Source organism: Neovison vison, chromosome 9 (genome assembly GCF_020171115.1).
Source record: "Neovison vison isolate M4711 chromosome 9, ASM_NN_V1, whole genome shotgun sequence".
NCBI classification, from domain to species: domain Eukaryota; kingdom Metazoa; phylum Chordata; class Mammalia; order Carnivora; family Mustelidae; genus Neogale; species Neogale vison.
Genome location: NC_058099.1, coordinates 3921665 through 3939026, shown reverse-complemented (window position 1 = coordinate 3939026; position 17362 = coordinate 3921665). Strand labels below are relative to the sequence as shown.

At 53.9% G+C, this 17362-nt stretch overlaps 1 protein-coding gene across 1 annotated transcript in view; it reads left to right on the top strand.

The window, feature by feature from the left end:
• The window catches only part of CFAP77 (cilia and flagella associated protein 77), a 121839-nt gene that overhangs the window by 60272 nt on the left and 44205 nt on the right, over positions 1–17362 (top strand). The window contains exons 2-3 of the mRNA XM_044264220.1: positions 9743–9842; positions 10379–10607. Coding sequence (XP_044120155.1) covers positions 9743–9842; positions 10379–10607 — 329 coding nt within the window. The remainder of the gene's footprint in view (positions 1–9742; positions 9843–10378; positions 10608–17362) is intronic.

Here is a 17362-nt window from a genome sequence, read left to right as displayed (position 1 = left end):
GGAATCACACACTGTGTGGCTTCTGTGTCCGGCCTCGTTTCCCTTAGCATAACGCGTTCAAGGTTCGAGCGTGGTGCAGCGTCTATAAGGACTTCGTGCCTTTTTTGTGGCTGACTAATAGTCCACTGCAGATCTAGCACATTTTGTCATCTGCTCATCAGCTGACGGACAGCTGGCTGGTTTCCATCTTCTGGCTACTGTGAGTAATGCTGTTGTGAACCTACGTTAGCTTGAACATCTGCTTTCCATTTCTTTGGGGTCTACCTAGGACTGGAAATGCTGGATCCGCTGGCAACTCTGCTGAACTCTTCGAAGAGCCATCAAATGGACATAGGAATCTTCCAGCTGCTTCTCTGTTGACATGAATGCAGAGTTGCTGGTAATTCGAAATAGCGGAGAGGCTAATGAAGACCACTAGCTCGTATGCCCACTTTTTAATTAAGAACCTATGCTCACAGTTTGCCCTGCTTTATGAAATGCTCCAACAAGCCTGTGAGCCGGGGACTCTCATTATACCTACTTCAGAGGCTCAGAGGTTAAGCAACTTGCTCAAAGTCACAGGGAGTGGAGAAGCTGGAATTCTAACCCAGGTGGTTTGGCCCAAGATCGCCAAACTGTTAATGTCTCGGGAACGTTCCAAATGATTTCCGTTTGGATCTGGAATGCCACAGGGTACAGGCTGGCAACGGCAGCTCTCCACTCCTAATTATGCACGGCTCAGACTATTCTGGAAACAAGCTGGCCTTCCTTCAGCCTGCCCCAGCTGTGGGCCTCTGGAGCGGGCCTGCCAGGGAGCCAGACCCCACTGTGCACCACCCCTAAGTCGCATAAGTGACGTCTGTCTGGAACAGTGTGACGCCGAGGGACTTTTCTCCACGGCATTTAGCTTTATTCCTTGTTTCTTCAGAAAACAGTTGGTTCATCAGGCCCTGCTCTGTGTCCACCGTGGTTCGAAGTCACTGCGTTCACGCCTCTCACTGCAGACTGGAGAGGTGGTGTCGTCTGCCCATTTCCCAGATGAGGAGAGTTGGGGCACAGGCCGCATGGGTTTAAGTGGCAGAGCCGGTCTGAGAGCCATGCCTGTGAGCAGAGGTGATCCTGGCCGCCTTCCTGGAGGCACCGTCTCTTTGAGAACCTTGGTTCTGCCTTGGAGGAAAAGTTTCTGGGAGTTTGTCCCCCAGGACAATGAGACCCCTCAGAGAGTGGCTTGGGGCTGTCTATGATTCCGATGACACCGGAGCTAGTTTCTTTTGCTTTCATTAAAAAACAAAACAAAACAAAACCCAGATCATGGTGTTTTCTCCTTCCAACATCTCACGTTTGCCTTTTTCAAAACGCTGCGCATTTCCCCCTCATCCACCTAACCCTGCTGTTGAGTTACGGGTCCCCGGAGGCCGTGGGCTCGGAGCGACGCATCCATGCACTTTGCTGTCACCGACTTCTCCGAGTGTAATCACACATGAAGCTAAGTAGCAAATAAATCTCTCGCTCTCATAAGCCGCACAGCGAGATCATGTAAATGCAAATGAAGGACCTGGCTTCAAGCTGTCGGCGGGGGAGGGGAGGGAGCGCGGGGCCCCGTCACCGTGACCGCCTCACCGGCAAGGCCCATCCGTCAGCTGCAGGAACGGTCCTGGCAGCTCTGAGGGAGAAGGGAGCCCGGGCCGCCCCAGGGAGATGCAGGAGCCAGGCCAGGGCCGGCAAAGCACAGGCAGCCCGGGACGGCCGGCCGTGAGAGCGGGGGTGGCCCGGCAGGTGCGGTGGGGACTCCCCGCAGCCTGAGCTGAGACCCACTGGGTAACCCCAACTCTAACCCCAGCAGCAGGCAAAGCCACACACACTCAGTGCGCCCCGGGGAGGAATCACAGGTGAGGAAGCAGTGGCCAGAAGCACTCGGTGACTTGCCCAAGGTCACACGGGAGGCGGCAGAGCTGGGACTCAGTTCCGTGTGACATTAACAAGCCGGCTCCCTGGATCCTTATGCTCAGCCCGCGGCACCCCCCATCCCGGGGCGGCCAGCTCGGTCCCCATTATAACCCCTGTCATTGTACTAATGCGGGACAAACCCGTAACTGTGGCCCTTGGCAGGTGCACAGGAAATAGAAACGTGCGCTTTAACTCCACCTTTTGACTCTTTCAGTAATAAAAGAGAACACTCGGCACCCTTCGGAAGGCCCCTATGTCTAACTACACACCCTCCTGCAATCGGTTCCGTTGTGTTTCCCTCCAGTATTTTTTTCAATGAAGCTTTTTTAAAAAACATAGTTGTAACGGTAGTATATGTAAAATTCTGGATCCTGCTGTTTTTTTTTTTTTCACTTGACATTATTTTATACGCCTTTGATCATATACGGATGTGGTCCTCCCATGTGTGTCTTTTTAGGATCATTATTCGGTGTTCAACTGCCACTCTTACACAATGTACGTGGTTCAAAGAATCTGGCTTCTAAGACGGAGCCGGAGTCCTTTGATGCCTAATGCACCTTATTTCACATGATTGTTTATCTGAGGTTCTCATTATGGAAATAAATAAATATCCTCTATGCTAATCAGGGTCGCAATTTGCATTTATATTGTGCTTTTCATTCGAGGATCTTAAGTTGTTTTATAATAATGAACGATCCCTCCATGAGCGCAATGGTATGGGGTGTGCATATGCACGCCCGGGTATAGCGGTAGACAGATATTTATTTAATAACTACCAGGCAATAACTGTGGGATTTCATGTAACTACACTTGAATAGCATGCAGGAAAGTGAGTGGAGGCTTTTCAGCCGTCGGACAAACACTCATTTAGTTCAGACGCTGGGCTAGAGGGTTAATGAACTACATTCTGTCTGGCAGGAGCCAGTGGGAGGGATTCCACTACGGGAATTTCTCCGGAGGGACAGAGTATCCGCAGGAGGGCTAGATCCCAGGCACTGAGCTCCCAGACCCAAAGCCCATCTTGGAAAATGCCCTCTGTTCATTCGTCCAGAGTCAGACCCAGTTCCGGCCAGCCAAGAAATCAAGCAACTGATCTCCCCCGTCTTCCCCTCTTGGCTGGGAAACAGGGGCTGGTTAAGAATTTTCAAAAGTAGATCGGGTGGGAAATTCTTGGACTCGAAGTGCAAGGCCAGCTCACTTGTGAAGCTGTTCCGTGGAGAACCGGCTCTGGCAAGGCTCCAGGGCTAGGGGCTGTCCTTCCGGCCCGCAGATGACTTCAGAGCAAGGTGACAGCCTGAAGGGACCACCCCCTGGACTTTCCCCTGGAAGCCGCAGTGGTCCTCCTACTAGGGACTGGTGCACCGAGGGCGCTTCTTGGGGCTGGGAGGGGAGGGTGCCGCCTGCCCGGCCTGATCCTGACCCCTGATCCAGGGCCGGTGTCCAGGGCCTGGTCCTTCATTCATGCAAGCGTCGGAGGGAGCTGTGTATCGTGCAGAAGGAGCCCAGAGAATCCCAGGACCCCTGGGACGGGGAGAGAGCTGGTTTTAATTAGAGCTGAGAGACGGGAAATAAGGTAGCAAGGGATGACATCTTAATGAGGTTTAATGAAGCTGTCTGCTGATGGGGACAGCTGTCACCCAGAGCTGTATTCCAGCCAAGCCACTTTGTGACAGAGCAAACTCGGAAAAAGGCACAGTTTGAATGCTGCTGAGGAGGGCGGGGTGGTCTGATGCAGAGCCTGGATCCTGCTCCCGCCTCCGAGCGCCTCTTGACTCGAGCACCTCGACGGCCGCGAGGGAGCCCGGCTCCTGGGCTGTATTTCGGCAGCGTCCCACGTTTCACGCGTCCCTGCAGTGCGAAGCTGAGGGTGCCTGTTAAAGGACCTTGGGGATTTTGCAGGAGCTGCCTTAGAATTCTGCCCTCAGACACAGGAAATGCCCGGGGGGTGTATAGCTGCAGGCAGAAAGGGGTTCACTGGTCCCTTCTCTTCCTTAACCTCAACTTCCCCATCTGTCCACTGGTGATGACATGACCTCCCTCAAAGAGCTGCTGGGAGGCCGGCTGTCCGGTCGGCACATCTGAGAGAGCTGAGTGTTACCTCGGCTGCTGCATTTAATACCAGGGTGGCCTTGGGCAGGTGTGAACCTTCGGTTTTCCCACCTGTGAAGTGGGATTGGCAGGGTTCAGGGAGAAGCACGAGAAGCTCTCAGGACGGTGAGTGCTCAGTAAAAAGGTTTCCTAAACGATAGCACATAACATGAGCTCTTGGCAGGAAGGAGGTGCTCAGTAAGTGTGAATTCTCTTCCTCGTTCCTTTCTTTACTTCTGTAGCAAAGAGAGTGTGGTGGTTCCGAAGGATCCTGGAGTGGGGAAGGTGCTTACAGCCTTCACATGGCCCAACAGCCCAGCCATGCCATCCGCCCCAGGACCTTTGCACATTCCAGTCTGAGAGCTGTTGCCTCTGGGATGTCTCTCATCCTGTTCTGAGCTGGGAGGCAGGTAGCTTGGGGACCTGAGTGGCTAATCAAAGCTGAGATGTGTGGCCAAGCTCATCGATTTCATGGATATCAGAGTGGGGTTGCCATGGCAAAGCAGGGGATCAGCAATTACCTTGCATTTCAATAGCAGCTGATCTCAGATGTCTGTCACGACTCGCTTGCCTGCATCTGGAAGTTCAGGGTCAGGAGCTCTGAGCACCTGCTGGCTTCACACAGCTCCCCTGAGGTGCCCAGAGACCTGCAGCACTCTCTGCCAGGCAGCTTCTGTCTGTAGGCTTCTAGAAGGCCTCTGTGCACAAGCGGGGGAAGGAGGCCCAGATCAGCGCCAGGCTCTGCCACCTCTGGCTCAATGCTCCTTCCTGCTTCCAAGAGGCCCCTCAGAGAACGCTTGGCTCCCTACCCCTCCCTGGCTGACCCACTCTTCAGGTCAGCTGTCTCCACAATGCTAAACCAAGGTCCGCGCCTTTCTTTCTTTCCCCGCCCACTTTTTCCTGACACGGTCAGGACTTCCCACTCTGCGTGCAGGTCACATCAGGCCTCCGGGGTTTTCTGAAGTGGCAGCTCTTCCCACAACCCCAAGCTATACCTGAAGACAGGGACTTGACCTGGGGCCCTCCTGGGCATAAGGCTAGCCTGTGGGGGGGGAGGGGCGGTGCCCGGAAGTCAAAGCCACGCCCCCCTGCGTGAGGGGCAACTTGCCTGCAGAGCCCTGCCTGGCGCTCGTGGGCGGGTGAGGAACCGTTCATGCCCACTGCCAAGTGGGTAGTTCAGAGCCAGCAAAGACCACGTGGAGTCAGAAGTGGGTTCGAAACCTGCCTTGTCCGCTCACGAGCTCTGCGTCCAACAAGGCCCTAAAGCTGTGTGGGCCTCTGTTTCTCCACCCAGCCGGGACAGTAGGAACAACTTTGCAGGATGATTTTCAGCATTAGCGGGGATGGAGGTGAAGGAGCCTGGCGTGTGGTCAACCGTGATTACAGGGGTCACTGGGGTCAGCGGCGTTGGCACAAGGCGGGCCGGTGAGCTCGTCTTGTCAGCCAGCTGGGCTGGTCATGGTGAGTCCGCTGCTCCTCTGGGCATCTACTTGTGAACACAGGGACCCCAAGGCACTTGACCTCTAGACCTAAGGGCCGAGCTGCCAAGGGCCGATTTCAAGCATGGGAGTTTTGGGGGGTGGGGGGAAACCCAGGAAAAGGTCAGGGAGCATGCCCGCCCTACTAGCCTGGACAGATGCTCTGTGCACATCTCCATGGTGTTCCGGACATCGGCCCTGGGACCCTTTGGTGTCTTACAGGTGGCCCTCTTGGATGCTGGGGGGCGACCTGCCTGCGAGGGAAGCAAGGCCAGCTGCAGGGCTGGAAGGCTGAACCCCCTTCCCTGCTGAACTCTTGGGGAGCTCTACCCATTCCCTCTGGCGGATACTCCAGTCTGGAAAAGTTAGAGCAAATGACAAAACCAACACTCGGGGAATTCTGGATGTGAACCCAACGTCGCAGAAGCGCATAGCAGAGAGCCCTCCGGGACCTAACAAATGGCTTTTGCATTACTGCCGCTGTTTCTCTCGTGCCGGGGCCTCCATGATGCTGGCGTGAAGGGGGGGCTCTGCGTCACTCGAGAACACAGCGCTCTTTCGATCTGTGGCCAGACGAATGGGTTCTGAAGGAGGCCAGCAGTCAGGACCCACATCAGGTCAGGAAGCAGTGGGACCAGCACCCCCGAAGCCCCCTTGTGCTGCTCTTAGCCGCCACCCAGCCCCAAGGGCACCTGAGTGCATGTGCCTTGTGTGTCTGGCTTCTGTCATCCTGCGCTCCGTGCGAAAGCTGCCGTGTGGTTATATGTGACTATGTCTTCATTGTTGCTGTAGTGTGGGATTTCCTAGCCTCAGCACTATTGGCATTTGGGGCCAGATAATTCTTCAATGTTGAGGATGAGGACTGTATTGTGCCTGTAGGATGGTCAGTGGTATCCCTGGCTTCCAGCCATCACATGTAAGGTAGAACTCCTTCCCAAATTATGACAACTCAAAATGTCTCCGACATCCCAGAGGTGTCCTTTGGGAGGCCAAAACTATCCCTGATTGAGCATGGTAGCTGGGGAGTGTTCTATGGAATGAATATGTCACAAGTTTTTTTATCCACCTATCGTGGCCATTTGGATGGTTTCCAGCACTTGGCTATTAGGAATGGAGGCGCTGTGAGCGTTCTTAGACATGTCTTTGTTGGACATGGGCTCTCGTTTCTGTTGGGTGCCCAGGCAGGAACTGGGTTGGGTTACCAGGTAGGCATATGTTTAGCTTCAATAGATACTGCTACACAGCTTTCCACGCTGGCTGTTTTTAACTTCCCACCAATTGCATCTATATTCTGGTTGCTCCACGTTCTCACCAAGAGCATTGAGTTTTTACTTTGCATTTCTCAGACGTTACACAACTTGATATATGGGTCTTGGCCACTTGGACATCCTCTTAATGAAGTGCCTGTTCAAGTCTCTTGCTCATCCTTCTGTAGGACTGTCTGCCTTTTTTTTCTTATTGATTTGTAGCAGCTCTTTATATATGATGGATAAGTCTTTTGCAAGATATATGTATTGTAAATATCTTCTCTCACTCTGTGGACTTAGATTTGTAGAGCTAGAGGCAACCCGTGCTTGGTACAATTGACTAGTGTTACTTTTCAGTTGTCCGTTTTGCAAAACAACACACTTCCTAGGGGCAAAGACTGTGAGTCTGCTTTGTTCACCTCAGAACCCCCAACACAGGGCTTGGTGCACAGTAGGCACAAAATAAATATTTATGGAGTGAAAGAATGGGTAAACCTCCCATTGGGATGTTTCTTGCAGCCTAAGGCTTCAAAGTCTGTGGGCAGTCGTTGATTTCTGGGGAGCTCTTGGTCAAAAGCGCAGAGACAGGCACCTGCCAGCTTCTCTGCTTCCCTGCCCCACCCCCCGAGCACCAGCGTAACAGCCAGCGCCTGAGTCTGTCTGTCGTTCCTTTGCCAGCTGGAAATCTGCCCACCTGCACCTGCCCTGACGGCGGGGGAGGGGGGCTCTCCTGGAGAAGCCACATTTTAATTAACTTCCCCTGCAGTCACCGGAGAGGCCAGATCATTTTCCATAAACAAATGAGAAGCCAGATCTTTGTCTGCAGCTCAGAGTGAGTCTTGCAGAAGGAAGTCAAAGCAAACCACGAACCACACAGCAGAGGCTCCGTGCAGCCGCCTGGAACCCAGAGCTCTGTCCCTCTCAAAGGGGGACGGGCCTGGGATTTGAGATGGGAAAGAAGAGGCAGAGAGCAATGTGTAGAAGAGAACGGATGGGGTCTCCAAGGAGGCATTTCGTTCGTTCATTCGTTCATTCATTCCTTCCGCCCTTATTTACCCGTGTCTGTTGTACGCTGGGCAAAAGGATAAAGGGGTGAGAATCAGGGGAGGAGGGGGCAGAATCTCTACACTTTCTTCTCAGTTTTGCTGTGAACATAAAACTGCTTAAAAAAAAAAAGATCTATCTTTAAAGAGCTTAAAAAAATTAACCTTAAAATAGATAAAGACTGAGAGCACATTTTACCAGGGGAGACAGACATTAAGCTGATCGTCATGCAATTAATGACTTAATTACGCCGCTTTGTCATTTCTAACGGCTTCACTGATGTACAGTTCACACTCGGCACAATTCACCCAAATAAAGTGCCCAAGCCAGTGGCTTTTCGCATATTCCCAGACTTGGGCAACCATCACCATTGTGGGTTTTAGGGTCCCTCTTAGCCATCACCCCACGCCCCGAACATCCCATTCCCATCTCCCTCCCAGCCGGAAGCCACCACGAATCTACTTCCTGTCTCCATGGACTTGCTGTCTGAGACATTTCACGTCAGTGACCTCCAGCGATACGTCATCCTCGGTGACGGGCTCTCTCCGAGTGTGAGCATCATACTGCCCAAGCCCGCCTGGGCCGCGGAGGTACTACTGTGTGATTTTGAAAGTGCCCTGTAGGTAGAGCTCATGATGCCATATGACAGGGAAAGTTGTCTGGACTGAAGGCAACCCGGGAGGGCTTCTCAGAGAAAGAGGTTTTTAATCTCAGGCATTTATTGAGCTCCTGCGATGTGCCACCAGCAGAGGGAAGGCGACACAGGTCATGCTTCTGGCTACGTGGGAATTTATAATCCAGGCATGCTGGCTCGTGGGTCTTTGTTGAACTGGTGGATCTGAACGTGGGCTGGAGATAGACGGCTTGGGTTCGAATCCCGGCTCGGCCACGTGCTGCTGTGTGGCCTTGTGCAAACTGCCTGACTTGTCTGTGCCACAGCTTCCTCATCTGACAAACGGGGTGGCGATGGGGTCCACCTCACAGGGGGGTTGTGAGGACCCAGCACGGGAAGCCTAGGAAGGACCGAACGCTGTGTCTGGGACTCGGTGGGAATCCAGCCAGGGCTCGATAAAGCCGAGAAGGAGATGATCTACGTACCCTACAGGGTAGGACCTCTGCCTCGGGAGCCGCTCGCTCCTCTGAAGAGGGGCGGTGTCGTCTACTCTAATAACTTAGAGCCCTGGCGGGGGCCAAACACACCGGCGCGGGAAACCCATCCTGTCCCTTGGGAGCCGGGGTCACGACCGTCGCTCTAGGCGTCGGCTTCCCTGTCTATAAAATAGGGCAGTCGTGCGGTCGGTGATAGGGCAGTTTTGTTCCTACAACCCCCTTCTGGGGGACAAGGAGGAGTCTGCCAGAGACCCAGAGAGTGAGGAAAGCTGTCCAGCCACTGGGAAGCTACTGGGAAGGTGATAGTGGGCCTTGTCCCCGTAGCCCCACCTGCCGGTGAGGATTCGAGAAGGCATCGACGTCCCCGCGAGCTGCAGCGACCGGGATACAACCGTCTTGGGTAGGAATGAAGAGTCAGGGAGGGAAGGTGCCGCTCCGTCCCCCGCGGGGCCTCCGCCCGTGGATCTCTGACCCAGGCGCGTCCCGTGGCGAGTGACAGCCGGTCCCAGCCGGGCAGATCTGGGCTGGGTCCCCCAGTGCAGCTGCTCGGGGTGGGGACTTGTCCCTCCCGCTCCACCAGACAAACGCGCCTCCTCTGTCAAGACCTCAGGGCCCTCCTGACTTGATCTGCTCGCTTGTCCCTCGGCCCGAGCACCCTGGCAGGCGTCTCCAGCGCGTGTCTCTGGGCCCCGCTCAGGGAGGGCTCTGCCCCCGCACCCTCGTGGCCCTCCAGGTCGCCCACAGGGCCTGGGCCCCCGCGAGCGTCCAGTGACTCCTGTTGCTGACTTTGTCCTGTGTGGTCGGTCTGGGGTCCCGCTGCTCACTTCCGCTCTCTGTCTTCCCCAACAGGCTGAGCTCGGGAAGCCCCGAGAGAGAAGCTGCAGTTTGCCGGGAGTTGATTTTAATTATGGACTCTACACCCGGGGACTGGATGGAGGCGTCCCCGCAGGTAAGCCGGCAGACTCTGCAGCCCCAGGGGACCTGAGCTCTCAAGCCAGGCAGGGGGCCGCGCTCCGGGGACAGAGCCACGAGTCACGGGGTCTCACGTGCTGGTCCCACGGCACCGTTCTGCTGGAAACCACAGTCGGGGCTTGGCCGAGACGGGGGTGTCCAGGCAGCGTCCTGGTCGGAGGTAGCAGGGAAGCAGCCTGGGCCCCAGCCGGGGTGGAACACGGATCCCGGGCCAGACTGTGCTCTGCACAGTGCGAGCTTCGAGCACAGACGGGTTCAGCGCCAGCCCTCTGATGGCCCCGAGGAGGTAAAGGCCGGGCAAACCCGGCAATTCAAAGGTTGCTCAGGTGCCCTCTCGGATCTCGGGGAATCCTGACCCCTCCTTCCCAGCAGGCCAAGCAGGGCTGTCCCGCAGTGGGCTCTGGGTTGACGGGAAGGGATGCACGCCCCAGCTTCTTCTCGGTCAGGTGCCCCTGGTAGCTTCACCTCCCAGACTGACCGCCACTCCATGGTGCTGTCCCTCCCTGCCTCCAGCCATCGGACACTGGAATGTGTTTAAGCAGCAGCCCACCTGCCCCCATGAGCTGACCCGGAATTACATTGCCATGAACCGGGGGGCAGTGAAAGCCGGCCTGGTCACCGCTCGGGAGAATTTCCTCTACCGTCAGCTCAATGACATCCGTATCAGTGACCAGGAAGACCGGCACGTCAAGAAGGAATTGCCCTCTCTCCCGCCAAATATGACATTTGGGACCCCGGCACGGTAAGGGGGCTGGCACTCAAGGTTCTCTGCTTCACCATGGGGCGGGAGGGCGCTCAGAGGTGTCTGAATTAGGGAACAATGTGGGGCATGACCTTTGACTCCAGGAAGGGGTGAGTGTCCAGGCCTGGTCAAGCAGTGTATCTCACAAACGTCGGTCCCAGTGATGGGTTCAGCAGGAGACACATAACCCATGTCCCAACTCTGGAAGGCAAGACATTCTATAAAAGCAGAATGTGGTTGCGTGTCATCAAATCTCCAATCAAACTGCCTTAATTTTTTTTTTTTTTTAGTGGAATTTACTGGCTTATCTGATTGAAAAGCTCTGGGGTAGAGAGCTTCAGGCATAGCTGGATCTGGGTAATGGAGGGATGTTACCAGCGTAACATCCTGTGCTTCCCAGTCCTGGCTTCATTCTCTGACACATTCCTTCCTCATGTAGCAAAAATGACCAGGAACAGTTCCATTCTCGGCGGGAAGGGCACAGGAACTTCAACAGAGACTTGAGATCAAGACTCCTTGGCCCACCTTCAGAGCTTTGCCTCTCCTGGAACTAACCATACCGAGAAGGGATGGCAAAGTACTGATTGGCCAGTCTTGGGTCTCATGTCTGCCTCTGAACCAGCTGCCGAGTCCGGGAGTTTCCGAGACCCTGATGGGCCAGGCCGGATCCCCTGCCCCTTCTGGGAGGGGCTGGGGGGTTGGAATCGGTCTCTGCAAATTGACAGGGGCAGGTGCTGGAAGACATGCAGAAATCAAGGTTCTGACCCCAGAAGGAGGAGAATGGAACGCAGCAGCAGACGGTTGATACAGCAAGGCATCCTCACCCAAACGATGCCGCTGTACAAACCTCACAAAAACTACTGGCATGTATGCCTCATACCATACAAAGAAACAGAAGTGCTCGCAGCTGCCAAAATGGCCTGGGGCCTCCAGCTGCCCCAAGCCCCACCTAGACGCCCGAAACCGAGGAGCCAGTATCTTGGTCCATCTGTGTGGACCAGCCCTTCCCTGCTCCCATCCCACTCTTTCCAGACATGTCACTTCTTCAGGCTCTGCCCCCGTGCTTGCTTCTTGCTTGCTTTATTTATTTATGGTTCCTTCTTTATTTTTAATTTTTCTTCTCATCGTGTTTTATTGTGGTAAGATGCGCTACTTTTACATGTCCGGTTCGGTGGCATTAAGTACATTCCCATTGCTGTGAACCACCGCGACCATCGTCTCCAGAACTTTCTCTTCATCCCAGACTGAAACTCTGCCCGGGGGAGAGAGTATCTCTCTGTTGCTCCCTCCCCTCAGCTCTCGGTGGCCGGTGCTCTGCTTTCCGTCTCTGTGATTCTGAGATGGCAGGTGCGTCCTCTAAATGGAGTCATGCGATATTTGATCTTCTGTGTCTGGCTGATTTCATTCACCGTAATGGCTCCGAGGTTCATCCAGGTCCGAAGCAGGTGCCCGAATTTCCTCCCTTTTGAAGGCAGACAAATATCCCAGAGTATGTACAAACCACATTTTGTTTATCCGTGTGTCCGTCGGTGGACACTGGGTTACTTCCACCTTCGGGCTCTTGTGAATCGCGCTGCTGGGAACATCGTGTGCAAACGTCCGTTCGCGTCCGTTCGAGTCCCTGTTTTCAGTTCTCCGGGGGCATCTGCTCACGAGTGGAATTGCTGGGTCATACGCGATTCTAGATTAAGTTTTTTAAGGAACTGCCAGTGTTTTGCACAGTGTGAGCCACAAGGCTTTCATGCCTTCCCCTGACTTTTCTCTCGACCCTACGGAGCAAAACCCACTTGTCCCCAGAGTCCAGACCAGCATCTTCTCTGCGGGAAGCTCTCCCAAGTCCCACGGACATCTCTCCCCTGAAAGGCATTTCTGCCTGGACTGTGACCCTGAAGACACACTGGAAAGTCATTTCTGGACTGGATTAACTGATTGTCTGCTCATCATCCTCTGCCCACCTTTGAAGTACTGCCCCCAGTCAGTCCCTCCAGGGCAAGGCAAGGTTTCCCAAGACTGCCCGGAGTGCAGAGGGGGAGACAGTCCCACTGTGCGTCAGGCCACTCTATCCGTCTGGGGTGGTCGCCCGTGTCTCCACGACAGCACGGTGTCTGGGGGCAGCTCTGGCTAGGAGTGAGCCTGGGGTTCTAGTCCCAGCCTGGTGACCAGCTGTTTCCCCTCGAGGCTTCCGGTCCCTCATCTGCCAGTGGGCTGTCACAGCACTAACCTGACATCCCAGGGTTCCGGGATTATGTCTGGTCTCTCTGTCAATTTCCTTTGTCTTTAAAACCCTGGGCAGGGGGTCTGGGTGGGTGCTTGCCCAGCCAAGGCACGGAGACATGAACCAACCTTCCCGAAATGGGTTCTCAACCTGATGTGCTTAATGTTTAAAAACACAGGGGCACCTGGTGGTACAGTCGGTTGTGTCTGACTCTTGGTTTCGGCTCAGGTGGTGACCCCAGGGTCCTGAGATCGAGTCCCCCATCGGGGAACCCTCTCTTTATTCGCCCCCCCCACCACTCCCTTTCTCTGTCTCTGGAAATAAATGAATGAATCTTTAACGAAAAACTTCAGAAGACACAGAACATTAGCCATCACCGAGTTCAAAGCCCTTACTTAAAAAAAGAAAGCAGGGACGCCCGGCTGGCTCAGTGGGTAGAGCATGTGACTCTTGGTCTTGGGGTCACGAGTTCAAGCCCCGTGTTGCCCATAGAGCTTACTTTAAAAAAAAGATTAAAAAAAAATAAAATAAATAGGAACGCCTGGGTGGCTCAGTCGTTGGGCATCTGATTCTCGGTTGCAGCGCAGACGGTGACCGAGATCGAGCCCCGCATCAGGCTCCATGATCAGTGGAGAGTCTGCTTGTCCCTCTCCCTTTGTTCCTCATCCTCTCCCTCTCTCTCGGAGATAAATAAATAGAATCTTAAAAAAATAATAAAATAAATAAAACCAGAAAGCAGAGGTTCAGAAAAGCGAAGAGACTTTCCCAAGCGTGTTGTGACCAGACGAGCGCCAGATCCGGAGCCCCGCGGGCAGACTCCCCGTCCGGGGCTCGTTCCTCCTCTCCTTGCCTCCCCGGGACTGAGGGACCGTGCGGATGCCCACAGTTTCTGATCCTGGGGGGGTGTTAGTCCATGTACAGTGGAAAAGCTCAAGTCAGCTGGGCTCCAAAAGGACATCCATTATCATCCGGCTTCAATATAAAATCTTAAATTGCTATAAAGCCGAGTGGCGACAATTCCAGAGGAAAGACGTGATGAAGTACCAGCCAGATCTTCTGTGATGGTAAATGGGCTTTGCATATGCAAATTGAATGGATTTTAAAATGGTATTTAATGACAATTTTCGTAGCAGACGTTAACATTAATTGCACAAAAATGAAAATGCTGCATTAGGTTGCTGTTAGCAGCAAATATCGTGGCCATAAAGCTTTATCTTTATCAACAGCAGCCTTTTCTCATGTGACAGGGCAGCTCAGCAAATTGCAAGCAAAAGGGCTTTTACAGAGCAAAAATATCCCCCAAAGCAGGCCCAAATCAGCATCAATTCCGCTTTATTTCTCCGTAAGTGGAGGTTAAGTGGTTGCCGGAAAAGCTTTTACCAAGATGCCCGGCCTGCGTGCACAGCCCCTCCACCTCGCCTTGTATGTGCGAAAAGCAGTTAGAAAAGATGAGCACCCCTCTCCATAATGGGGCTATTACTTTAAAGTTATGGGGCTGAGGCCCATTTCCTAATGATCACCTTTTACAAGCCTCAATTGTATTTATTTCTTTACTTTAAAAGCATGTTAAAAAACCAAATCTGATTACACACGACTACCCAAGGAGTTGTTCGGGCGATTTGGTCCAATAAATAAATAGACAAAGAAACAAATGAGTGCCATTTACTCACAAGTACAGATATGTTAAAAAAAAAAATAATCAAGTCCCATCTCGGACTACATACATGGAAAACTCACTCTAAACTGGGCACGCAGCCGAGCACGCCAAGGGCCGCACAGGAGACAATTCCGACCACAGCTCTGCCTCCTGCTCCCGACATCAAATCCTCTCGTCCATTATGTATCTTACGATGGACAAAATAACAGGTATGAGGGGCGGCACACGCCTCCACCAGCCCACCCTCTCAGCCCCCCCATACCATATGGGATCCAAACCCCAGTTTGGGCTTATTCAATTAGTCTCTTTCCAGTGAACGGATTTGGTTTCCAGTCTACACCGATCTGTCGCAGATTGTCACTACATCAGAAAGGTACATTTCAGCTCACAAGCTGCTGTGGCTGAAAGAAAGTGGGGCCCTGAGCAATGATCGGGAAGCAGAGCCCGTGCCGACTTGCGGTCAAGAGCGGGGGGCCATGGCCAAGTCGCGCCCCGGCCATGTTTCCCCATGCGGCACTTAGAAAGTCTAAAAGTCAGAGGATTTCATATACAAACCTGGATTTCCCGCTTCTCCTACAAAGTCAGAAGTCGGGCGACCGAGGTCAGCCCCCCTGCCTGGCCCCGGGGACTGGCGCTGGGAGGCAGGGCCCCGCTCGGACAGAATCCATGCGTGCTTCTCCATCTATCCGTCCCCACTTGGCCTGGCTTCTCCCTTTTTTGCTATTTGTCTGGTCCTGGTGGACACCGAGTTTGCAGCCCCCTCCCATCCCCGTGTACACTGGCCATGCCGAACCCTTGGGGAACTGCTCCTTCCTTTCATCCTCTGATAGAGGTGGGGGCACCATGAACCGAAGCAGCCCTGAGCTGGGTTTACGCGGCAGGCAGCCCTTTTGTGCACGGAATTGCTAATACTAATACCAGTCCTACGAGGCAGGTATCCGGCCTCCACTTCTCAGGCCAGGAAAGGGGGTGCAGCTTCGGGCTACAAGGTGGCAGAGCAGGCTTTGTACCCCGTCTGGCTGGCTGGCTTTGAAGACCACACCTCTCGGATCAGGCATCTGGAGAGAGCCCGTGCGCGATGGCTCTCCCGTCTCACCGTCAAATCTCAGACCTCAAATCAGGGAAGGATTTTAAATTCTCATTACCCACGTGCAGGGCCGTAACACAGATCTCCAAACATGCTGTGACCCAAGGTCCACAGACAGATATGTCTGGAGGCCAGAAATGTAACTATTAAAGAAGCACTTAATTATTGATGCATTTTAATAAGTGTTTGCAAATGTTCACATGCCCTTGGCACATCTTAATTGTTACTGCTCCTAATTGGTCCAGGATTGTCGATGGTGGGGAGTCAGGGATGCGGGGAAGGAAGAAGCGGCAAGCGGTGGCAGCAGCTGGTGCTCCTGGCAGGTTCTGGGCACCCAGGGCTCGGCCACTCTCCTGCCTGGGGAGCCTCGTGCCACACGCGAGCAAGGACAGCTAGCAGGAGATCTATCCCTCCGTGGGTGGCAAACAGCGCCCCCCCCCGCCACGCATGTCTGTGTATGGCATGGGCCGGATGAACAGTAGGAGGCCCCTGCTCTGAACTCACAATGCCAACTATGTTATTGTTATAATTGAACGCCTCCCAGGCGCCTTTTCCTTAAATAACTCTGAACAGCTCAGTGAGCGCCAGGCTGGGACTCTCATATCCCATCGTACAGAAGAAGAGACAGAGGGTCAGAGAGGTGAAGTTATTTGCCCCTGCCTCTGCACTGGGACGGGGATTGGTCTTGTCTAAACACTAGGGATGGTGTCTGTGACAGTGACCTGCCTGCCTAACGAACATAGGATGAAGGAGACACGGGTGGAGATGCCACCCACGCTTTCTCTGCTCTAGCGGGGGGCTGAGACAGAATCTGCGTCACTTATATGTATATGTAGAGAGAGAGTGGAAGACCACCCTGTCTGGATTTTTCTTAAAGCTTTAAACTTACTCTGAACACAATAAGCTACCCTTCCGATGGGCCCCTCCCCTCCCCTCCCTCTTCAGGGGCTCCCCACATCCCGACAAACAAACTCCTCGATGGGGCACCCAGAACCTTCACCGCACTGCCTGCTCTGTGCTCCTCAGCATCCCCGGTGCTAACCACAGGGCCTTTGCTGAAGAGGTCCTCAGTAAACCCTCACCAAATGAACCAACAAATAAAGGGCCACTTTGGAGTCTGAATGTGAAGCCGGTAGCAACGTGCAACTCTGGCAGAAAACTTGGTTCCTCCACCAATTAGTCTGGCTTAGACCCACCACCCCCCGTCCCGGTGCTGAACGCATTCAGACCATGGAGAAATGAGAAGCACAAGAAAGGCAGAAATGCTACCAGCCCTCCGTCTGTCTGCGCGGCTGCCCGCCCAGCTATCAGATGCATCAGCAGCCTGACAGTGACAAACGTGAAGGATGGAGGGAATTTTACAGGCTGTTAAAAAAATGTTTGCTGCCTGACAGGTTTTTTGAATCTTTCTGCCAAGCTGATTTATTTTACAAATTTACAATGGGCCCATCAATCACGCTGGGTTATTTTGTTCCTCCCAGAGCTGACGGCCAAAATCCAAGCCGCCCACCCAAACTCCTATAAAATAATAATAAGACCCTTCCCAGACGACCAACCCGGGGATCCACGACAGTTTCTGAATGGGGAGACCCACTCCAGATTTATGGGTGGCCGGGAAGCCGGCTGAATGAACCCGGCCTGACCACCAGGGGGAGCGTGTGGCTCTCGCAAGGTCCCCCGCACCTGCGACGCACGTCCGACTGCGGCGGAGAAACCTGGCCCACCTGCTCCCGCCGCTGACAGTTACTAGATCTCTGCTTTCCTGGACACTCTGGTCTGGAGGCCAGGGACAATGC